Raw genomic sequence first — 24,560 nt, 5'->3', positions numbered from 1 at the left:
AGCTGGCACCCTTCAATACCACACATTGGGTCTGTCCTCACAGCGGCAGTGTGCTTAACTCGATGGGGAGGTAAGTGGCCCAAGGTCAGACAGCTGGACCTGGGTAGAAACTAGACTTGGGGAAATGCTTTGGAAGCCACTCCCCTGACTCCCCTGTCCCCATGGGGCCTCAGTACTAGAGCCCTGAAGGCTGGTCAGGGAGTGTTTGTGCCTTGACCATGCAAAGGGTGCCAGGCTGTGGCTGGGGATGCCCCTGGCTTTCCTCTCCCTCCTACCTACTCCTCAGCCTCTGCACGTGCCCGTCATGGCCTCTGCGTCCTTCATTCTGTCCACTCATGCGCTCACTGGGTCCCTCCTTGGTGCCAGGCACCTGCTACTGAGGGGTGCCAAGCCCCTGCCAGAGAAGCTTGGTGCTGGTCACAGCAGCAAGGGGGCTGGAGGCAGTGGCATCAGAGCAGTGGTCAGTGAGGCCGCTGTTGGGGGAGGGAGTGGGAGCAGAAGCTAAGAGTGGACTGAAGTCCTTAAGCCAGGAAGTAGTTCAGGGTTTAACAAGAGGAGAGACAGGCGTCCCGGGGAGGGAGCAGGCTCAGGACAGGCCTCCAGTGCCGCCTTTGAACCTCACTACCCCGACTACAGCAGCGCAGTGGGAAGCGCCTCAGCTCCTGCCCCTTCTGCTTGCCACAGCCTGGACAGGACCTGGAATCAAACCACACGCCCTGGGTCACCACTGCCGGCAAGAACTAGTTCCTCTCCGTCCATGCACCCACGCACACAACCTGGGCCCTCCCCGAGGTACTGGGGGAGGCCGTGCCCCTTTTCTGAGTGCCTGGAAGTGACTACGGGAAGGGAGAACAAGTGACCACGCCTTTTCCTCCGGGGTATAAAAGTGGAGGCGCGCGCCAATTCTGCCAGTGTAGCTGCGGAAACTTTTCCAGGCGCATGGGCTACGGGGACCGTTTCCGGACGGTTTCTGATTGAGTTTGGCGCTTTTTACCCAAACTTCAGGGGGACGAAAAGCCTCCACCCACCTCCCTTCTCATAGGACTTTGCGGACAGAGCGCCCCAACCGCCTCCAGCGCTCGAGCAGGGCGCTCTCTAGGAGCCAGGACGGCGTCGGGAACCCACCATGGCTGCTAGCCGCAAGACCCTTACGTTTGTTTTCGTCATCGTCGTGGTTCCGCTGCTGGTGAGTACCCGCCGCGGTCCCTGGCTGGGGAAGAGCGCACCTGGCGCCGGGAGTGGGCAGAGAGAGAGGGGGACACGGCGGGGACGCTTGGCCCGGGTCGCCTGCGGCAGGGCGTACCGGGGCAGGACTACCCAGTCATCGGAGTCGGGAAGATTGGGGTCCCCTGGCTGGGCAGGAGCGACCCGGCCGCGAGGGAGCAGAGCGCGCGCTCCCCCTGGCTGTCCCGTGAGGCGAGGACCGCACTGAGCTGTCCCGGAGTAAGTTCCAGAATCAACGGAGGGAGGGAGTCAAGATGGAAACTCCGGAATGAATCTCAGGAAGCCACAGCGCGGTTGCCTCTTTCGTTCGTCCGTTCGTTCGTTCGTTCGTTCGTTCGTTCGTTCGTTCGTTCGTTCATTAGTTTGTTAATAACGTTAACCCAGGCCAGGCGCAGTGGCTGACGCCTGGAATCCCAGCACTTTGGGAGACCGAGGCGGGCAGATCATCTGAGGTCAGGAGTTGGAGACCCGCCTGGCTAACATGGTGAAACCCCCTGTTTACTAAAAATACAAATTAGCCGGACGTGGTGGCAGCAGCTTGTAATCCCAGTTACTCAGGAGGCTGAGGCAGGAGAATCGCTTGAACCCAGGAAGCGACAGGCAGGAGAATCGCTTGACCCCGGGAAGCGAAGGTTGCAGTGAGCCGAGATCGCACCATCGCACTCCAGCATGGGAGAGAAAAGAGAGACTCCGTCACACACACACACACACACACACACACACTCACTCACACAAATTAGCCGGGAGGACAAGAGCGAGACTCCATCTCACACACACACACACAAACACACTCTCACACAAATTAGCCAGGAGGACAAAAGCGAGACTCCATCTCTCTCTCTCTCTCTCACACACACACACACGCACACTCACACAAATTAGCCAGGAGGACAAAAGCGAGACTTCATCTCTCTCTCTCTCACACACACACACACACACACTCTCTCTCTCTCTCACACAAATTAGCCGGGAGGACAAGAGCGAGACTCCATCTCTCACTCACACACACACACACACACACACACACACACACTAGCCGGGCATGGCGGTGTGCGCCTGTGGTTCCAGCTACTGGGGAGGCTTAGGCAGGAGAACTGCTTGAACCCGGGAGGCAGAGGTTGCAGTGAGCCGAGATTGCACCAATACACTCCAGCCTGGGCGACAGCGCAAGACTCTGTCCAAAAAAAAAAAAAAAAAAAGGTAACTCTATGTTTACATTGTTAAACGTGTTCCTTGGAGATCGGTTTAACAAACAGCCAGTGAAAAAGCTGTCCAATGCTTTTTTTGCAACTTTCACTTCCTCTGCCCTGAGAGTGGCAGGAAGCGGTTAACCAAGGTGCTTGCAGTCAGTGTCTTCCACTGTCACCCGTGTGTCCCCTCTGCATCCCACGGGCAGGACCACAGGCTGGCCCCTTCCTTCAGCATGAAAGGTGTAAAGTTCTTGTTGTGAGTTGGCTTTGGAAACTGAGATTGGTGGTGGGGTGCGCAATAAGGACATATTATAAATAAAATGTGCAGACCGCCAGGACTTTCTCAGAGTGATTGACGTTTCTCCCAAGAGAGCTAAGGCTCCTTCTATAATACCAAAAAAGAGGGAGGACAAAACAAGGTTATAGGAACCATGAGAGTTTGCATGATTTCTTTCAACAAATTCATACTAAATTCAAAAAGCGGTAACATTTTCACCTCTCAAAAATAACACAGCTGACTTCTACAATAGTTTGTAGTGAGTGGACCTACCTGAGGCAGCTAGAAGAATGGCTGTGTCAGGACAGTGGACCTGAAGAGAGAATGTGTGGATGACCAGTGTAGACAAGGCCAGCAACATGAATTTCACAGTTTTGAGAATGTGAACTCTATACATCCCAAAGGAGCCTTTGATCCCTCCATCAGTCTTGCCTTATCAAATGCATTTCAATGCACAATCGCTTTTTAAAATTTTGAAGCTAACACAGATCACATTAGATGTTTTATGGCAGTACATTCAGATTGATCTTCCTTTAAACAAGGGTATTGTATTTTACTGCATGAGTAAGCCACAGGTTAATTCACTGTTGCTGCCTAGGGGAAGTTGGTTAGATCCCATCCTGACTTTGCCTTTGCTAATTCCAACAGCATTATACTAAATACCCTTGTATGTATCATGTGTCCACATATCCATGTGCACCAGCTTATTGGACAATTCCTTACAAGTTGAATTCTACTTCTCCTTCTGCGGGATAAATCACTTCAGAAGTTTCTTTAAATGTTCACGAATTTTCCTCCAAAAAACCACTGAACCCAGCTTACGGTCACACCTGGTCCACAAATGTGCCTGTGCCCCTACACCCTTGCTACACTTAGCTTTCATTCGTTGCTAGTCTAGGAGGTAAAACGTGATTCATCACATTGTTATGCATTTTTACTCCTTCATGGTATTAGGAATTTTCAAGGATACAGGAGTTTTTGGTACTGGGAGTAGATGATCGGGGGATCCATATGAGACAGCAGGGGAAGGCAGCAGGGAAGACCAAATTCCCAGCTGTGCACTTGGAAAACTGTGGTCAGCTGGGGCCAGTCCCTGCCAGCTGCCATGCCTCTGACTGGAGATAAGGTCTCCATCCTCAGGCTGTCAGGAGGACATCAGATGAGCCTGGAGCTGAGCTCAGTTCCTGACCTGAGGTCCTGGCTCTGTTAATGTTGGGCTGGTCCAATCTCTGTGTCAGGTCCTTCCACGCCATCCCTCTCTTCATCAAAGGAGGAAGTGACAAGTTCCAACAGCTCAGAATCTCAGACTCTGAGGCTCTCAAGGACTCCTGAGATTGGAGACTGGGATCACCTGGGCCCTGCTGTGCTTGCCCTCCAGCTCTGTGACACTGGTGAGGCCCCAGCTCATGCCAGTAAAGTGAAGAGGAGATAAAGATCTTCAACAGCCCTGTGTAAACCTCAGAGGGCTGTGTTAGCAGGTGTGGGAGGACAAATCACATCCTCAGGGCTGGTGTCAGTCACTCAGGACTCTGGATCCCCAGGGCATATGTCCTCCACCCAGCAGAGGCTGCACCTGCTCCTACCTGCACCTCAGTACCGGCTCCCTGAGCTTAGGACGGAAGCTTTTGAAGACTGGAGTGGAGCGCCATGCGGAGGGGCCATCGAGGAACAGAGGAGCTAGACCTCAAGTGAGGATAGCGATGGCACTGCAGGGCCACAGCCTGGTTTACCTGCCACGCTTCCAGTTGTCCTTCTGGTGGGCGCCCTGCCTGAGTTGGAGTTCGAAGAGTGAGCAGGAAAGGTCTCCATCCAGGTGGCTGCAGAGGGCTGCTCATTCAGCCCCTACTGAGAGGCCACGGTCCCGGTTCCGGTCCTCTGTCCTGTATCCGGGAGTGGCGGGGCAGCGAGGCTCTAACTTCCAGGTTGGGGGTGGGGAGAGTGGGGACAGTGGGGACAGTGCCATGCCCTCGGCCTGTGCTGTTGGGCAGCTGGTGTCCTGCTCCCAGCCAGCAACTGCACATCTTCAGGTAGTGGATTTTCCTAACAACCCAGGGAGATGAGGGTGGATCGTTTTCCCTGTCTTACAAGTGGCAAAATGAGATTCAGGAGCAATGTCTCCAGCAGTTTTGGCCTCACCTTCTGTATAATGGCAGCCATATTTGGGCCTCTGCAGAGCTAGAGTTCTCTGAGCAGCTGCTTCTCTGATCTCTGTCCTGCACTTGGCCTCGGGGAGCTCCTGTGGGTCCTCAGCAGAGTCCACAGGGCTCTTTGGGGTCCCCTCTCTGTGCCATAGCCTGGAGCCTGTCCTTAGGCGGTGAGCCAAGGCCGCCACTGCGTTCACCTCATGGGCTTGGGGGAAAAGTGATTCACCCAGGAAATAGACAGTGAACCCTTTATTGTCTTTGGAGTCTGCTGGAGCCAGGGAGGACGGACGAACCCCATGTGAATCCTGCTCCCTGGAGCCCACGGTGTGGTGGGTGAAGTGACACCAGGAATCATATAACTAATAGGAGGTAGCATGAGGGAGGCGTGAGATCTCACCACCTTTGCCTCCCCCTCCTCCAGAGAGGCTGTGCAGGAAGGAGGCTGTGCTGGTGCAAGGCCATAGGATATGATATTTTTGGCCTGGAGGATGATGTCTGGTTACTGTCACCATTGAGAATCATGGAGGGAAGCTAAGCTCCCCTTGACAGGATTTTTATTTTGGCTGAGTCTGAGAATTCAGTTGACATGAGACAGGTACACAGGAGGAAAGCACATACTACTTTCTTTTTGAGATGCAGTCTTGCTCTGTCGCCCATGCTGGAGTGCAGTGGTACAATCTCAGATCACTGCAACCTCTGCCTCCCAGATTCAAGCCATTCTCCTGCTTCAGCCTCCTTAGTAGCTGGGATTACAGGTGCCCTCCCTCACGCCCAGGTAATCTTTGTATTTTTAGTAGAGATGCGGTTTTACTGTGTTGGCCAGGCTGGTCTCGAACTCGAGCTCAGGTGATGCGCCCGCCTTGGCCTCTCAAAATGTTGTGATTACAGGCATGAGCCACCACGCCCGGTCAACACACACATTTATTTAATGCAAGTTTTACCTGGCACAGAAGAAGCAATGAGAGTCAGTTATATACTGAATTAGACCAAGTAACTTGTGAAGAAGCAAGTAAATGTGTGGAGGCTAAAAAGATGAATGGTTCTATTCTAACAAGGTCTGCAGAGTATTCTCTTGGGCTCCCACTTCTCATCCTTAAGAATAAGGAGATTGTCCTATGTTTCCCTGGGGACTTTCATCTCCTGCTTTTAGGAAACACAAAAGAGGTCAAAATGATCTTCTTGCAGCTGCTGTTTTTCAATAGCCTTTAATTAAGAATAGTCAATGGGCCAGGGTGGTGGGCAGGTGCTATGGCTCACATCTGTAGTCCTGCCAAGGTGGTTGGATCACTTGAGCCCAGGAGTTCAAGACCAGCCCAGGAAACATAGCAAAATGCTGTCTCAAAAAAAAAAACAAAAACCAAAATAAAACAAACAAACAAAAAAAAACAAAAAACCACACACACACAGAAAATCATGTCTTGTGAAGGAACCCAAGCAGAATGCATACCATTTGATTCCTCATCATATTAAAATGCAACCAATGTATTGTGACAAAAAGCAGAAGCATTGCTGGGGACATAGGAGCAAAGCGGAAGAGAGGATTACATTGAAATATGAAGAAACACTGCAGGACTGTAGACATGTCGTCTTATTGTGGCGGTAGTTCCAGTGTATACATACATCTCAATCTACCAAACTACATGCTTCAAAAATGTACACTTTGTTTCATATCCATTATACCTCAATAAATCTATTTTTAAAAAACCTTCAATAGAATATGAACGCTTGAGTGTATACTGTATTCCCTATAGCACTTGCACATAGATCATGGAAATATGTTGCATAAAAAGTCAGTACCCAATTAAAATGGAATTCTAAAAGGTAATTAACATTAAAATGTGCAGGGGAAAAAGGAGTAAAAACATTAGACTAGACAATCATAGTTTAAATGGTAAACTTATAGGTCTATTTCGATATCAATTATTGCACTAACTGTAAATCCACTGGGTACTACAGTTCAAAGGTAGAAAGGGTTTGAAGGGCTGAAAAAAATAAGACTTAGCTATAACTTGTCTATACGAGATGGGACTTAAAAGGAAGACACAGATGCTGTCTGTTGAAAGCAAATAGATGGAAAAAGATACACCATGCAGAGTGTAAGGCCAAGAAAACTGCTGTGGCTATCTCAGTATCAGATGAAGTTGATTTTGTTAGCGGTGGACGAGATCCGAGTTACCCTACGTTGAAGGCAGCGAATCTGTACCAGTCCACAGCAACTTGAACTCTTCGCCTCCTGAGAAGAAAGAATTGGACTGAGGGACATAAGGCAGAAGGACAGACGGAGGCAAGTTTCAGAGCAGGAGTGGAAATTCATTAAAAAGCTTTAACAGGAAGGAAAAGAAGAAATTGAAAGAAAAGAAGGAAAGTACAACTTGAAAGATGGCTGAGCAGGTGACTTGAGAAACTAAGTGCACAGCCGGCCCGCCTGAGTCGGGGTTTTATAGGTTGGCATGCTTACAGAATCTTGCCTTACTTCTCCCCATTCCTGAAAATCTCATTGGGAAGCTGCTGATCAGTTTCAGGTGTTTTCTATGTATTAGGAGACTGCCTTTTACTGGCATCGGCTTTAACCAGTTATTACTTTAGAGATACAGTTATCAACCACCTGATGGTCGCCCAACACTGCTGGTGTCAGAAGCGGGGAGCCCTCTTCTGCCCTGCTCATACCTGACTAGCTACCTACTGTAACAATTTTAGGACACAGAATATTAAGGGACATCAAAAGGGACCTTTGTAGTTAAAAAGGTTAATTCTTCAAGGAGTGTAATAATAATCACAAATTGTATATGCCTAGTAATACAGCTTCAAAACACATGATGCAAAAACAGAATTAAAAAGAGATTAAATCAGCTGTTTCTCTGCACTTGGTAGCACGATCAGATGAAAACGCCAGTAAAGTGGCAAGCGACCTGCACACTGTGAACCACCTTGATTTAACTGACATTTAAAGAGCAGGAGTGGAACATCCACTGAACACTCATTCCTTTCTATGCTCATGTTACTTGCACCAAGAGAGACCAGGTTCTGGGCTATAAAACATATGATATGATCTCTACACTTAATGAAATGAAACTGGAAATCAGTAACAGTATCTATAGAGAATTCTAAAATTTGGTTATTGAACAGCACATTTCTAAAAAAATCTGTGGTTCAGAGAAGAATTCAAAAGGGAAGGTAAAATATTTCAAAATAAATAATAATAATAATGTAACATCAAAACTGATTGGAAATCGCTAACAGTGCTGAGGGTGAAATAATACAGCTTTCAATGTTTCTGTTAAAGAATTGGGGGTTGGGGAGATGGGGAGTTACTACCAAAGGGTATGCAGTTCCTTTGTGGAGTGATAAAAATATTCTAAGGTTGATTATAGCGATGATTGCATAGCTGTGAGTATATTAAAAACTACTGAAATGTAGACATTAAATGGTTGAATTATATGAATCATCATAATTACTAATTATGTGAATTGTGTCTAATTAAAGCTGTCAAAAAAAGAAAAAAATGTGAAATGTATGGCCTGAAGATCTACATTAATCAATCATTCAATATAAGCATAAATTTAAACCAAACAAAGTAACAAGGAGGAACATAATTCAAGGAAATAGAATACAGACCACAAAAAGAACTGACAAAACGGACCGTGTGTGGTGGCTTGCGCCTGTAATCCCAGTACTTTGGGAGGCCCAGGCAGGCAGAACGCTTGAGCTCAGGAGTTGGACCAGCCTGGGCAACGTGGTGAAACCCCAGCTGTACAAAATACACAAATATTCGCCAGGCGTTGGGGCACACTCCTGTCTGTGGTCCCTGTCACCTGGGGACTGCAGTCGAAGGACCACTTGAGCTCGGGAGGCAGAGGCTGTAGTGAGCAGAGATTATGCCACTGCACTCCAACCTGGATGACAGAGAGAGACCCTGTCTCCAAAAAAAAAAGAATTGACAAAATGAAAAGTTGGTCTTCAGAAGGAGTAAGAGTGTGAGAGCAGAGAAAGGAGATAGAGACATCGCCTGAACCTAGAGGGACCGCAGCCCGAGAAGGAAGGATTTGGGAAACATGCCTTAGCTTCGCCGTCACCAACTACTAGACAGGCTTTGATGTGGAAGAAAGCTACATTTTGTCTTGTTTAGATCCAGGCAGTTGAACAGAGCCCAGCACAAGTAGCTTTTGTTGTAACCACTTTGTTTTTGCTCAGGAGCAAGATTATATTAAATTTAATTAAATGTAAGTTTACAATTAAATTAATTTTGTACTTTAAAACACTCCCAACTTAAAAGTTACAAAAACTATACACAAAAAATTGAAAAATAACTGTTGGCATGATGAAAGCTATTATTGAATTATTTATTGTGTACTTTCTACAAGCAAGGAAATTAACATCAACACATTACCACTATCTAATAAGCAGACTCTGTTCTGATTCTCCAGTTGTCTTCTCGTTGTCATTTATAACACACAGATCATGGCCGGAATCCCTGAATTGCTGTTTCATCTTTTCGTGTCACTCTTTGATATTTAGTGGGAACAGCTTGTCAAAGTCCTTTGTAAAGCAGAAATTACTTAATGTTTGATGCTATATCCTGACTTTCTTTAAGGTTATATTATAACCCTCATTTGTAAAACTGTGTATCTTTATGTGTGTGTTTGTGTGTGTGTGTGAGAGAGAAAGAGAGACAGAATTCGCCCACTAGTAAATTAAACACTTGATCAAACTAAATATATTAGATGCTATTTCTGCTTGAAGGGCTCATGTGTTTTTTGTATTCTTTTTTTTTTTTTTGAGACGGAGTCTCGCTCTGTTGCCCAGGTGCAGTGGCATGATCTCGGCTTACTGCAAGCTCTGCCTCCCGGATTCACACCATTCTCCTGCCTCAGCCTCCCAAGTAGCTGGTACTATAGGCACCCACCACCATGCCCAGCTAATTTTTTGTGTTTTTAGTAGAGACGGGGTTTCACTGTGTTAGCCAGGATGGTCTCGATATCCTGACCTCATGATCCGCTCCCCTCGGCCTCCCAAAGTGCTGGGATTATAGGCATGAGAAGCCGCGCCTGCCCTTTTATATTCTTATAAAATCTTTTCTTGCCAACCACAGTGGTGTGTCCCTGTTATCCAAATTACTTTGGAGACTGAGGCAGGAGGACCACTTAAGGCCAGAAGTTCCATGCTGTAGTGGACTATGATCACACCTGTGACTAGCCACTGCATTCTAGTCTGGGCAACATAGCAAGACTCTATAAAAAAAAAAATAACTCTTCTGCTCACATTTTCTGGGGTAAAGATATTTTATGTTATAATATGAGAAAAGGACACAGATGCGTTTTTCTTTATAGAAAATAGCTGCCCTAACAGGCCGAGGTACAAACACGGATGCAAAAGAATGAAAGTTTGGAGCTGGAAAGAAGTCCAAGCTCTGATGGGTTTTGTCACTTGGGGTGAAGGCAATGTGAGACAGAGCCTGGGAGAGGTGAGGTCTGGAAGCCACTCACGCCCATCTCTGCCTTGTCCCCACAGGTCCAAGTTGACTCTGCCACCATCTCCCGGCAGGACGAAGTTCCCCCGCCGCCAGTGGCCTCACAGCAACAGAGGCGCAGCCTCGAGGAGAAGTGTCCAGCAGGTGCACTTTTATTTTTAAAAATCAGTTTACTTTTAATTGACAGATAAGCATTGTATATATTTATGGGGTACACCATGATGTTTTGAAATATGTACACATTGCGGAATGGCTAAATCAAGCTAATTCACATACTTATCATGTATTTGTGGTAAGAACACTTAAAAATCTACTCAGCAATTTTCAGCTGTACGGATACAGAGCCCTGGGATAAGCCCTCTTCGCCCTCCTCATCTGCAGGTTCTGCATTCATGGTTGCAAACAACACAGATCAAAAACATGGAAAAAATAATGAAAATGATAATACATCAATAAAAGTAGATAAAAAGCAATGCAGTATAGCACTTGTGTACATAGCATGTTTATTATATTAGGTATTACAAGTAACCTAGAGATGAGTTAAAGCATATATGCCTGAGTTATATGCAATACTATCCCGATTTGTATCAGGGAGTAGAGTATGTGCAGTTTGTTTCACGGAATACATTCCCTGTGAATAGAAGGAAGAACTGTCCAACATTGTTTTAATAACTGTAGTGAGCATGTCGCACAATACATCTCTTGAATTTATTTCCCCCTGTCTCACTGAAATTTTGTATCCTTTTACTAACATCTCTCCAACCCACCATCCAACTGCAGCACTGGTAATCACCATTCTACTCTCTACCTCTATAAGATTAACTTTTAAGATTCCACATATGTGAGATCATAAGGTGTTTGTCTTTCTGTGCCTGGCTTATTTCACTTAGCATAGTATCTCCAGGTTCATCTGTGCTGTCAGAAATCACAGAGTTTGCTACTTTGTTAAGGCTGAATGGTAATCCATTGTGTCTGTGTACTACATTTTCTGTACCTTTTCATCATCGATGGACACTTAGGTTGATTAAATGTCTTAACCATTGTAAATAATACTCCAGTGCACATGGGAGGGAAGATACCTCTTCAACATACTGATGTCATTTCTTTTGAAAGTATACCCAATAGTGGGATTGCTAGATCATATAGTTGTTCTATGTTTTGGTTTTTGAGGAACCTCCATACTGTTTTCCATAATGGCTGTACTAATCTCCATTCCCACCAACAGTGTACCAGCGTTCCTTTTTCTCCCCATCATCATCGACGCTTGTTACCTTTTCTCTTTTTGGTAATAGCCATTCTTACAGGTGTGTAGTGATATTTCACTGTAGTTTTGATTTGCATTTCCCTGATTAGTGATGTTGAGCATTTTTTCATGTATCTGTTGGCCACTTCTATGTCTCCTTTTGAGAAGTGTCTATTCAGGTCCCTTGCCCATGTGTCCATTTTAATTGGATGATTTGATTGCATGCTATTGAGATGTTTGAGTTCCTGTGTGTTTCGGATGTTAACCAAAGTCTTGGATCTTTTGGATATTGATCTCTCAACCTGTAGGTTGTCTCTTCACTTTATTCATTGTTTCCTTTGTTGTGCAGAATCTTTTTAGTCTAATGTAATCTCATCTATTTTTGCTTTTGTTGCCTGTGCTTTTGGGGTCATAGCCAAGAAATCATTGTGCAGATCAACATCCTGAAGAGTTTTCCCCTGTTTTCTTCGAGTAGTTTTACAGTATCAGGCCTTATGTTTAATATTTAGTCCATTTTGAGTTAATTTTTACATATGATGTGAGATAAGGGTGTTATTTCATTCTTCTGCATGTCAATAACTTATTTTCTCAACACCATTTATTGAAGAGGCTGTCCTTTCCCCATTTGGTGTTCTTGGTATCTTTGTCACAATCAGTTGACTGTAAATGCGTTGATTTATATCTGGGGTCACTATTTCATTCCATCAGTTGATCTTCATTTATGCCATTACTATTCAGTTTTGATTACTATACCTTTGTAATATATTTTAAAATCAGTTAGTATGATGCCTCCATCTTTGTTCTTTTTCTTTGTTTTGCTTAAGATCACTTTGGCTATTTGAAGTTTTTTGTGGTTCCATACAAATTTTAGAATTGTCTTCTCTGTTTTGGTGAAAAATGTCATTGGAATTTTAATAGACATTGCACAGAATCTATAGATCACTTTGGGTAGTTGGATGATTAAACACTACTGAGTTTTCTAATCCATGAACATGTACTGTCTTTCCATTTATTTGTGTCACTTTCCATTTATTTCTTCAATGTTTTAAAGTTTTCAGACCTTTCACCTCTGTCATAAATTCATTTAAGAGTTTCTGCATTGACATCCATTTTTAGGCCCGATATAAGTTGTTTAAAACCCAATCATACCACAGCATCTTTTGCCCAGTTAATAATTCCTTTCCCTCTTCAATTGTTTTTGATCTAGCACATTTGTTCTTCATCTCCCTGACCACAAACCCAACACATCCTACAGCAGCTCACTACAATAAAACCTAATAGCTCACACCAAAGCAGTGTGAACCTTCTTTGCAGGTGTTGTCTTCCACAATCCCTGTGGAAAGCCTAGGCTATAATGCCCATGGATCTTTATAAAGGCCTAGTCCCATAGGTGCTCTCTGTCTCTTGCTCCCCACACACTGGTTAGTGTCCTTGGACTGGATGGCTCCCTACTTCTTGTAAGTGCTGCAAAGTGTGCTCTCCTCTTCTCTCTGGAGTCTGTAAGTAATACAGCACTTCCGTGTTTCCTGTGTTTTGTCGTGTTGCTTCCTCTGTGTTTTCCCTGACACATCTGAACCTAACTTCTTTTAAAGAGTGGCTATCTTTTAAAGAGTGGCTATCTCCTAAGGAGTAGAGATAACTTAAAACTAGACATAGGTCAGACAAGAGGCACAGGGGCATCTGCCAGTAAAAGTAATTGTCTTGTGGAAGGGACACCTACAAGATGAACACTTAATTAGGCATTAGACAGTCCACCAGGATGAGGAAGTTTCCTGTGAACATTTGTGATGAAATCCACTGGATCCCCATCAGGGCAAAGCTAGAGTTTATAGCCTCCCTACGGAGAAAAACCTCAAGACCAAATGAGAAAAAAAAATTCAGCTACCACCTTGGTTGAATTTATTCCTAAGCATTTTTTTGTGTGGCTATTATAAATGGGATTTTCCAGATAGTTTCTTGTTAATGTATAAAAACTTGACCATGTACTTACTTTAAGCACCTAGTTTTATATTTTCACGTGGTTTCATGTATCCAGTTAGTGTTCTGTTCTTTCAGATTGAATAACTGTTGGGGTGATCAGACCCAACACCAGGCTGTGGGGGCTACGAAGTCTGGTGGAGTCAAATGAATGAGAAAACACAAGTTGAGAGAGAAAGTGGGACCAGGGGGCCAGTGCTAGCATGGAGGCTGTGAAGGCCCGGATCTCTGGCAGCCCACACTGTTTATTAGTGATCCAACAAAGAAACAGGTAGTGAGGATGTGGGGGTTGAAAGAAAACGATGTACCAAGTACAGCTGTGATGGTTTAGCATTTTCTTTGAAACTTGAGATAATGGGGGTGCTAGAAGCAAGGAGCCAGCAAGTTCAGACACATTCCAAAGGCCACAAGGGGTTTTAGAGCCTGGACCCTGGACAGGTTCTAAGCCCTGCCTCGGCTTCTCTGCCGACACTCAGCTTTTTCCCAACATGCCCCCCTTTTCTTTTTTGTAAAACTGTCACAGCTATCATTGCTTGTTCTCGATGGCAGCTTCTCTCCAGTGGTGGTTTCCGCATCTGCAGACTAAAAGGAGACAGCACAAGCATATGATTGTAAGAACCAAATTTGCAAGTGTAGAGCTTTCAGTGGCCTTAATCCATTTAAGAGGAGTGATTGTCGACCCATCGGCTGTCTTTTTCAAAATATCAGTTCCAGGGAGCAGGTTCAAGTGAGCCTGAGAGGCTTCAAAAACCTGCTCTTTTAGTTTTACAATATCAAGGGTGAGATTTTCATCTCTGCCTTCCAGATGATGTTTAAGAGTAACATAACACAACTTCAAATCCAAAAGGTCCTCTTTTTGTTTTTAAATTAATTGAGGAAGGCAATTGCAGGCTGTGCAGCCTTAACTTGCCGGTTGGTGATCCAGCTTCATTTTTCTTCGTCCTTATTCAAAATGGAGTCTGGTTTGAATGCTTCTTATTTCCCCCTTCCCTTTTCCAAGAGGACACTTAATTCTAAGGGTTGCAGAAGGATGAAGGTCTGTCTTCTGTAACTTCTTCATGCTGAATAGGGGTGATGAAATTCCTGCCTACCCATTAGGGTCTCTTGTATTCAGGGTAGAGAGGAGTTCGGTCAGAAAGCATTGGTCCATTAAGCATCTGTTGTACCTCTGAATCCCAAGAAAAGGTAAAACCCTGGCGCTCCAGCAGTTTCTCAGCATGGTTCATACTGGGGGAACCCGGTCCATGGTTGGGATCCATGGATCCCTCTAGTCTCCCATTCCATGGTCGTGCACATCTTGAGGGCACCCACATGGTTTGTTCATCTCCTGCAAAAACACAAACATACCCTCACCCCTACGTCACTAAATCTACTGAAATAGAAGCAAAGGCCTCCTTTTTTTTTTTTTTTTTTTTTTGCTGAAGCATTTGTACCGCAGCCTCTGCCTCTTTGGTTATTTACTGCAGGGTAAAACTTACCATTGAGAATGAGAAGCAGGCTTTTTCTGATTAACAGAAGGCATAGAGAAAGCAAATGGAGGCTTATCCTTCTTGTGCAACAGTATAGCAAAAAAGCAGTCCTTAAAACTTCAATTTGCCCTGTACAGGTGGATCCACTAGATGCTGTGGTGATGTGTCTTGATGATGATCTCTTCATATTTAATCTGTTTGGGATTTTTTGGGCTTCATGAATGTGGATGTCCATTCCCATCCAGATTTGGGACATTTTCTTTAATTATTTCTTTAATTACACTTTCTGTTCCTTTCTCTTTCTCTGATGCTCCTTGGACCACCATAATGCATGTATTATTTTGCTTCATGGTAACCATTGGTACTGTTGGCTTTCTTCCCTCTTTTTCATTCTTTATTTTCTTTTTCTTCTTGTGACTTAGTAATTTCAAATGCTCTGTTTTCAAGCTCACTGATTCTTCTGATTAATCAACTCTGCTGTTGACATTCTCTGTGGAATTTTTTAGTTCAGATATTGTGTTGTTTAATTTTAGATTTCTGCTTGGTTCTTTATTATGCTGTCTGTATATATTAAACTACTCATTTTGATAATGTATTGTTTTCTGACATGACTTAGTTGTCCATCTGTATTCTCTAGTAGCTGACTGAGCTTCTTTAAGATGAGTGTTTTCAATTCTTTGTCAGGCTGTTGTAAATGTCTGTTTGTTTTGGGTTGGTTACTTGTGCTTCATTTTGTTTCTTTGATGCCCTCACAGTTCCCTGATTGCTCAGGAGCCTGTGGCAATGTGTTCGAATGTGCACTTTGATGAAGCAGGGATTAATTCCAGTATTTGCAGACTGGCTTTGTCAGGGAATTCCCTTCACCAGTCTGCCTGTTCACAGATTCTGGGCAGGCCATGTGGCGTGTTTCAAGGGTGGTCAGAGCCTGTATCCAGAGAGGTGACCTGAGGCCTGGCTCCATGGGGGCTGAACTGGCACTGGAGTAGGCCTTGTACTTGGGTCTGCAGATGTCAGCCAGGTGCTGTGATGGGCCTCATCCTTGGGTCCACAGGGAAGGACCTGGAGTCTGAGTTCATGGGGACTGACCAGGACTAGGGCAGACCTGGAAGCTGAATCTGTGGAGTTGGGTCAGGATCCTGGGTCTATAGTGCTAGCCCGAAGGCACAAGCTAAGACTGATATCTTAGCTTATCATGCCCTTATCTGTATGTGCTTCCAGACTTCTGTTTCCTACACTTCATGGTTCTTTATTTCATAGGGATACGTTGGATGATTTCTGTCAGTCAGGCACCATGCTAATGGGGATAATTATCAGAGGCCCTGCCCTCATGGAACCTTTTCTCTGGGATAGTGTTAAGATACACAGATCAAAATAACAGTCAGAAATTCCTGATTGGAACCATGAAGAATAATTAGGTGATGAGTGAGACAGAGACGAGGTTGGTGGGGCCTCTCGAGGATGGTGATTTGGGCCAGTATCCAAAGTTGGACAGGGATAGTTGTGCAGAGAGCCAGAAATAGTGCTCCTGAGCAGCCTCCCTGGGAATGACAGCGGCAGGGTGCAGGGGTTGGGGGATACTGAGCAAAGACAGGGCCACCATAGTGAGTGGACAGCAAACAGGTCAGGTGGACCAGCATGGGCAGATCACATGTAGACAAGGTTGGATTTTATTGTGTTATTTTATTTTATCGTTAAAAAAAGTAAACTGGGTGTGGTGTGTGTGGTGGCTCATGCCTGTAATCTCAGCACTTTGGGAGGCCCAGGTTTGTGGATCACCTGATGTCAGGAATTTGAGACCAGCCTGACCAATATGGTGAAACACTGTCTCTACTAAAAATACAAAAAATTAGCCAAATGTGGTGGTGGGTGCCTGTAATCCCAGCTACTTGGGAGGCTGAGGTAGGAGAATTGCTTGAACCTGGGAGGCGGAGGTTGCAGTGAGCTGTGATTGTGCCACTGCAGTCCAGCCTGTGCAACAAGAGTGAAACTCCATCTCCAAAATCCGTCTCCAAAAAACAAACAACAACAATAGCACAAGAACAACAAAAACACAAAAGTAAAATATTTCAAAGATTTGTATTGATTACATATTGAAATGTAGTGTTCTGGATATTTTAGGTTAAAAATAGATTGTTAAAATTAATTTGACTTCATTCTTTTTACCTATTTAGTATCGTTCTCGTAGAATTTAAATTTCTGTGGTTTGTATTATATTTCTGTCAGCAATGCCAGTCAAAAGTATGTAATAGATGCAGAATTGATGACAAGAGTGGATTTCTCCGTCTGGATTCCACTGAGGGCCAAAAGAGAAGTTTCCCCACCACTCTCAGCCTCTGGGAATTCTGCAGTGACCCATTCATTGGCTTTTCTCTCCCTTCCCAGGATCTCATAGATCAGAACCTACTGGAGCCTGTAACGCATGCACAGAGGGTGTGGATTACACCAATGCTTCCAACAATGAACCTTTTTGCCTCCCATGTGCAGTTTGTAAATCAGGTACAGAATGTGTGGACCTCTCGTTCAGAGGTGGAGTACGGGGCAATGAGGTGGGAGTTGTAGCCGACATGAGTCAGGGAACCAAGTTCCAGCCCAACTTGGTCTTCATCACCCTGTTTCATGATTATGACTTTGGTTGATTAAACAAAAATGGAAAGAAATAGTTTCTATGATGCATGCCACCTGGCTGGGAAATCTTCTAAACTATTGGCTGCAAGGAGCTGGGGGCATCATTACAGCACAGAGAAGTCCTGGCTGAGTGGATGGGGCTGAGTTTTAGGGTTGGCACGGGTCTGCTCTGTGGCCAGGCTCTCTTCCCCGGGCTTTGTGTTCCTGGCAGGTGCTCGGGCTTGCTCAGCCTTCAGGTTCTCAGGCCTCTACCGCCTCCCCAGCAGGCTGGTTTTTTGGGAAGTCACCTAAGGGCTCCTCTCCTTGCAGAGTCTCTCAGATGATACCCTGTGCCTCCTTTGCTACTGACCATGTCATCTAAATGGTGCTTTTTCCCTAATCTGATGTAATGAATAATGAATCACGGACCTTTTGTATTGGTCCTTATGTACAGGGTGGGTGTCCTGTGTGAGCCCTGAGTGTGCTGGCGCAGAAACCGGCCCTCAGAACTCCTTGGCGAACTGAATTGAGCTGAGCTGAGGGGGAGGGGTTGGGGTGGTGAGGAAGGGTCAAGAGAAACATCAGGGAAACACATTCCCAATACCTTGTGCTTTGTCATCAGATGAAGAAGAGATGAGTCCCTGCACCACGACCAGCAACAGAGTGTGTCAGTGCAAACCAGGAAGTTTCTGGAATGGCAATTCCACTGAGATGTGTCGGAAGTGCAGCACAGGGTGAGACAGCAGCCAAGGGGCTCCCGACAGCTGTCAGGAACCTGAGAAGATCTGAGTCACCTGGTACCCCTATCTCCGCTTACCCCGTGGAGCCTCCAGCCCCATGAGGCATCCCTGAGCCTTTGGAGTCTCTTGAGCCTGCAGTGGCCCTTCCTGGTCCATCTGCCTGTCCCAGCCCTACCCCCTGCAGCAGCCCCTACCCACCCCTCCCCAGCATGAGTCCCTTTGGCCAGGCTGAATTGTTCACTGGGCACGGGAGGTGACTTTCTAGGTCCCTTGAACCTTTTCAGGGGATCTAGGAAATGGGATTTCCTTTGAAATCAGAAGAAACACTTGATCCAGTGTGGCTTGTATTTGTCCTTATTCCAAATTGCTTTAAGAAATGTAATTTTTCATATTTTTTATGCAGGCGGGGACCCATGAAGGAAAAAGTGCCTGTAGCTCACAAAAGTGATATTAAGGCCGTGGGTGGAGGTGCCTTAAGTTCCCATGAGGACCTAAGCCCACCCCGCCGGCCTCACTCCTGGTCCCTGACTTCTCAATAAGTCCTTCTTTTTCCTATTTGGGTTTTAGGGGCAAAGAGGAACTTGCTTTTCTCTGGCCCTCCACTGTTTGCTGTGATTGGGAGGAACCAGCAGCAGACAGGGTGGGGTGAGGGCTCACTGGTACTGTGGGTTAACTGGAGGAAGGGGCTCAGCTTGTGGCCACAGGGGCTTGTGATCTTCCCCTGGAGTGTGGCTCCTCCTAAGGCAGCCTCCCCTGCAGCCCAGGGAAGCTCCGTGTGTGCCCAGCACAGAAGGCTCCTGGAGCTGCAGCTCTGACCCCAGAGCAGGGAGGCCAAGGGGCTGAAGTGCGCATGCTCAGACCCTTCCCCAGCCTCAAGAAGGGAGCATAGGGGGACCCCCTGCAGACACGAGGAGCCTGTCCTCCTCTGACGTCTTCTCAAGGACATTAGGCAGGGAGGGTGGCTCCTCTTTCATCTCACCTGGCCAGCTTTCCATCAGGAGTCCCCGTCTCCGTCCCTGTGTGTACCCAGGTGTCCCAGAGGGATGATCAAGGTCAGTGATTGTACGCCCTGGAGTGACATCAACTGCACTACATCAGCTGCCACTTCCACTGAGAAAACCGCAGTGGCGGAGGACACAGTGACCACCAGCCTGGGGACTCCTGCCTGTCGCGGTCTCCTCATAGGCGGCATCGTTACAGTCATCATTCTGTTTGCGGTTGTGTTTGTTTACATTTTACGTCGGAAGAAACACATTTCTTCACTGAAAGGCATCTGCTCACGTAGGTGCTGGCTGAGGGTGGGGGCGCTGGACACTGTCTGCCCTGCCCCCTCCCACTCTGTTCCCACAGACAGTAATCCCCATCCATGCCCCTGGTCCAAGTGTCTCAAGCCTGGCTCAATCTTCCTCCTTGTGATCGCCCCATCCCCACATCCCGTGTATCCCCCAGGACCCTGGTCTCATCGCTTCTCTCAGGGCTGGGGGTCCCCTCATCTCCCAGCCAAGTGTAGGAGGGCAGGGCCAGTTCCTCCCACCTTCAGGCCCAGCCAGGCAGGGGGCGGTCGGCTCTTCAACTGGGTGACAAGGGTCAGGATGAGAAGTGGTTGCAGGATTCATTCAGCCTTGGTCAGAACAGAACATAGAGATTTTCCACGTGTTGGTTTTTACTCTAGTTCCCCTTCTCATCCCCCTTCCTCAGGGTGTCCCCGAATTGCAAGGCCCTATTCCTGTTCCCAGCCCCAGGGCTCCTTGTCCAGTGTCCCTGCCCCCAGCCTACCCCTGTGCCCCGCTGTCCTCTGGGAGGGAGGTGCTGTGTGGGCCCCTCCCTGCCTGCTATGGAGACTCCTTCTCTTCTAGGTGGTGGAGGGGACCCCGAACGTGTGCACAGAGTAAGTTGGTTTCTCCAGAAACTGGGGGCTTCATGGGTTCAGGAACTGCTTCCCGACCACTGCCGAGCCCGGGTGGGCACAATTCCTTGTCCTCGTAGCTGCCCTGACTCTCTGACGTGGCCTGGGGTATCTGGGCTGACTGTGGGGGACACATGGCCATTTTGAGCAGCACACAGACTGGCGGGCCGTGCTGCAGCCCCGTCCTTCCTGCAGCCTGGGTGACACCATCACTCCACAGCTGGCCCCGTGGGGATGGGGTGCCCACCTGACCCACCTCAGCAGTGGATGCTGGATGTGCTGAGCCTCAGCTGCCTGGGGTGACCTCATTGGAAGGGATTGGGGATGGCAGGTCCAGCTGCCAACTGGGGACCTTGAAGCTGAGCCCTGGGTGTGGACTGGAGTGGGCTGTTTGCCTTCCCAAGGACTTTTTCTGGTGTTCACGTCCTTCACGAGTTCATGTCCCTTCACGGGACAGAGGACAATGCCCACAAAGAGACCCTGAGTACCAGATTCTTGCATCCCACCCAGGTCTCTGAGCAGGAAATCAAAGGTCAGGAGCCAGCAGAGCCAACAGATGTGACTGTACAGTTGCCAGAGGAGCCACAGCATCTGCTGGTGAGTTGAGCAGGGACTGTGCCATGCCTGGCCTGCTGCCTGCACAGGACTTTGAGGACAGTGGGAGATGGCAGTGCCTCTGTTCTCCTGGCCCAAGGGGACATGAAGCCTTTGGGAGAAGGGACTGCAGGGGATGGAGCAGCTGCACTGAGGTGGTGACTGTGCCAGTCTGCAGGACATCTGCTTCTTATTCCTTGTCCCCAGAACCTGGATCTCCACAGGCATACAGTGGGTGTCACAGGGTTCTTTGATGACTGGCTAAGGCTGCACAGTCTCTATCGTGTGCTCTTAACAAAACTCAGGGAGCCCCTGCTTGAAACAGCAGAAGTTTTGGATGTACTTCAAAATTCTCACTACATTGAACATACTTCACAGTAAATCTTTGTCCGGATATCTGCTCAAGTATGTAAGGAGGCTTCTGGGAGGAAGTAGGATTTCTGAGTCAGTGCGTAGAAGTGCTTTTGTATTACGCAAACACACGTATCTATTCACTTGGATTCACCAGTTTTGATATGACATCAAGTAGGTGTGAAATCTGGACACACTTTTTTTTTTTTTTTAAGCTTCGAAAGTTCTTTCCTTCAAGATAAGATGATCCTATCTAATTTCTTATGGACTTTTAAAGAACGATTTGGTTTGTAGCATTCACCAGTGGAATGTAGGTGCCATTTCTTTTGTGATGCTGTGTGAAGTGAGGAACTCTCTGAACTGTTCTGAGTCACTGTCTCCTTCCTCCTCGCCTGTTTAAGAAGGGATTCTCCTCTTGTTCTCTGCTTTTGGCTCCTCTTTGATCATTTGTCAAATGCTTTTCTGGACAAGGATCACTTTCCACCTGTTTTCTTCCTTTCCTATAGCTACACCCCATGTTTTTTTTTTAATGAAGTATTAAAAGGGAAGAAAACAAACAAAAAATGTCAGCAATTACTCCATGCTGCTGAACCGCATTGCACCTTTGTTTTGTAATTTGTAGAGATCTGATCTTGCTATGTTGCCCAGGCTGGTCTCAAACTCCTGGCCTCAAGTCATCCTCTCACCTTGGCCTCCCAAAATGGTGGGATTACAGGCATAAGCCACTGCACCTGACCACGTTGCATATTTTTTGAAAGTGGTAAATGCAGAGCCACACGTCTGCCACACTACAGGAAAGTTCTCAGTCATAGTGGTAGTCCCCCAACACTTCCTCCAGCCCCAGCCCTTCTTAATTCAGGTAAATGCAACAGAGAATATCTTGTGTTCTTTGTGGAAATCTTTATGCATATGCCACGTATTTTCATACAAGCATATGTACATTTTGTTTACATTACAGGGATTATGTTACATATAATACACTGCTGAGGGAAACTTGTTTTCATTTTTTCTTTTTCCTTTTTCAAATTTATTTAGATTCGGGGGTACTTATGCAAATTTGTTACCTGGTTATATTGTTTGATGCTGAAATTTGGGGTATGAATGATTTTATCCAGGTTGTGTGCATAGTATCCAACAGTTAGTTTTTCAACCCTTCCTCCCTCCCTCCCTCCCCGCCCTGGTAGTCGCCAGTGTCTATTGTTGCCGACTTTATGTTCGTAAGTACCTGATGTTTAGCTCCCACTTATAAGTGAGGACATGCGGTATTTGGTTTTGCGTTCCTACGTTAAATCACTTAGGATGATGGCTTCCAGCTTCATCCATGTGGCTGTAAACAATATGATTTCATTCTTTTTTATGGCTGTGTAGTATCCCATGGTGTATGTATACCACATTTTCTTCATCCAATCCACTGTTGATGGGAAGCTAGGTTGATTCCATGTCACTGCTATTATGGATAGTGGTGTTTTTTGGTAGAATGATTTGTTTTCCTTTTTTTTTTTTTTTTTTTTTTTTTTTTTTTTGAGATGGAGTCTCGCTCTGTCACCCAGGCTGGAGTGCAGTGGTACGATCTCGGCTCACTGCAACCTCCGTCCCTCCAGGTTTAAGCAATTCTGTGCCTAAGCCTCCAGAGTAGCTGGGATCACAGGCACGTGCCCCTATGCTCAGCTATTTTTTTGTATTTTTAGTACAGATGGGGTTTCACCATCTTGGCCAGGCTTGTCTTGAACTCCTGACCTCGTGATCCACCCGCCTCGGCCTGGCAAAGTGCTAGGATTACAGGTGTGAGCCACCGCGCCTGGCAGATTTGTTTTCTATATGTACCCAGTAGTGGGTTTGCTGTGTTAAATAGTAGTTGTTTTAAAATTATTTGAGAAATCTCCAAGCTCCCTTCCATAGTGGCCGAACTAATTTACATTCCCACCAAAAGTATATAAATGATCCTTTTTCTTCATAGTCTCGCCAGCATTTATTGTTGCTGGCTTTATTTTTCTTTCTTTCTTTCTTTCTTTTTTTTTTATTGAGACGGAGTCTCGCTCTGTCACCCAGGCTGGAGTGCAGTAGCGCTATCTCGGCTCACTGCAAGCTCTGTCTCCCGGGTTCATGCCATTCTCCTGCCTCAGCTTCCCAAGTAGCTGGGACTACAGGCACCCGCCACCATGCCCAGATAATTTTTTGTAATTTTTGTAGAGACGGGGTTTCACTGTGTTAGCCAGGATGGTCTCGATCTCCTAACTTCGTGATCTGCCCGCCTCGGCGTCACAAAGTGCTGGGATTACGGGTGTGAGCCACCGCGCCCAGCCTGTTACTGGCTTTTTAATAATCGCCATTCTGACTGTATGAGATGGTATCTCATTGTACTTTTGATTTGCATTTCTCATGGTTCATGATGATGAGCATTTTTTCATATGTTTTTGGCCACTTATATGTCTCCTTTTGAGACATGCCTGTTTATGTCTTTTGCCTATTTTTAATGGGGTTGTTTTCTGTGTGTTCATTTAAGTTGTATATAACTCCTGAATATTAGACCTTTGTCAGATGCATAGTTTGCAGATACTTGCTCCCATTCTGTAGGTTGTCTGTTACTCTGTCGATACTTTTTTTTTTTTTTTTTGAGATGAACTCTCGCTCTGTCACCTCGGCTGGAGTTCAGTGGCATGATCTCAGCTCACTGCAACCTCCACCTCCCAGGTTCAAGTGATTCTCCTGCCTCAGCCCCCAGTTAGCTGGGATTGCAGGTACACACACCACCATGCCCAGCTAATTTTTGTATTTCTGGTAGAGGTTTTGTCTTGTTGGTCAGGCTGGTCTTGAACTCCTAACCTCAGGTGATCTGCCTGCCTCGTCCTCTCAGTGCTGGGATTACAGGTGTGAGCCCCCACGCCTGGCCTGTTGATAGTTTCTTCTGCTGTGCAGAAGGTCTTTGGTTCAATTAGATGCCACTTGACAATTTTTGTTTTTATTGCATTGCTTTTGAAGACTTAATCATAAATTCTTTGCCATGGCTGATGTCCAGAAGGGTGTTTTCTAGGTTATATTCTAGGATTCTTATAGTTAACCTTTAAACCACGAACTTTGAAGGTAAGCTTTACCTTTAAACCTTTAATGCACCTTGAGTTAATTTGTGTATATGGTGAAAAGTAGGAGTCTAGTTTTCATTCTTCTGCATATGGCTAGCCAAATATCCGAAGCATCTTCTGTTGACTAGGGAGTTGTATTTGTCCATTTTCATACTGCTGTGAAGAAATACCTGAGACTGGGTAATTTATAAAGAAAAAGAGGTTTAATGGACTCACAGTTCCGCATGGCTGGGGAGGCCTCACAATCAGGGCCTAAGGTGAAGGATGAGCAAAGGCACATCTTACATGGAGACA

At 46.2% G+C, this 24,560-nt stretch overlaps 1 protein-coding gene across 1 annotated transcript in view; it reads left to right on the top strand.

Moving 5' to 3' along the window:
* Nucleotides 1-910: 910 nt before the first annotated feature.
* LOC102136128 (tumor necrosis factor receptor superfamily member 10D-like) overlaps nt 911-24,560 on the top strand; it is a 29,703-nt gene continuing 6,053 nt past the window's right edge. The window contains exons 1-7 of the mRNA XM_065518990.2: nt 911-1,186; nt 10,344-10,446; nt 17,374-17,487; nt 18,218-18,329; nt 19,366-19,616; nt 20,192-20,223; nt 20,752-20,838. Of these exons, the coding sequence (XP_065375062.1) occupies nt 1,127-1,186; nt 10,344-10,446; nt 17,374-17,487; nt 18,218-18,329; nt 19,366-19,616; nt 20,192-20,223; nt 20,752-20,838 (759 nt within the window). The 5' untranslated portion in view covers nt 911-1,126. The remainder of the gene's footprint in view (nt 1,187-10,343; nt 10,447-17,373; nt 17,488-18,217; nt 18,330-19,365; nt 19,617-20,191; nt 20,224-20,751; nt 20,839-24,560) is intronic.

This window comes from Macaca fascicularis, chromosome 8 (genome assembly GCF_037993035.2).
Source record: "Macaca fascicularis isolate 582-1 chromosome 8, T2T-MFA8v1.1".
Classification (NCBI taxonomy): Eukaryota; Metazoa; Chordata; class Mammalia; order Primates; family Cercopithecidae; genus Macaca; species Macaca fascicularis.
Note: the sequence above shows the minus strand (reverse complement) of the source record. Positions and strands in the feature narration are given on the sequence as shown.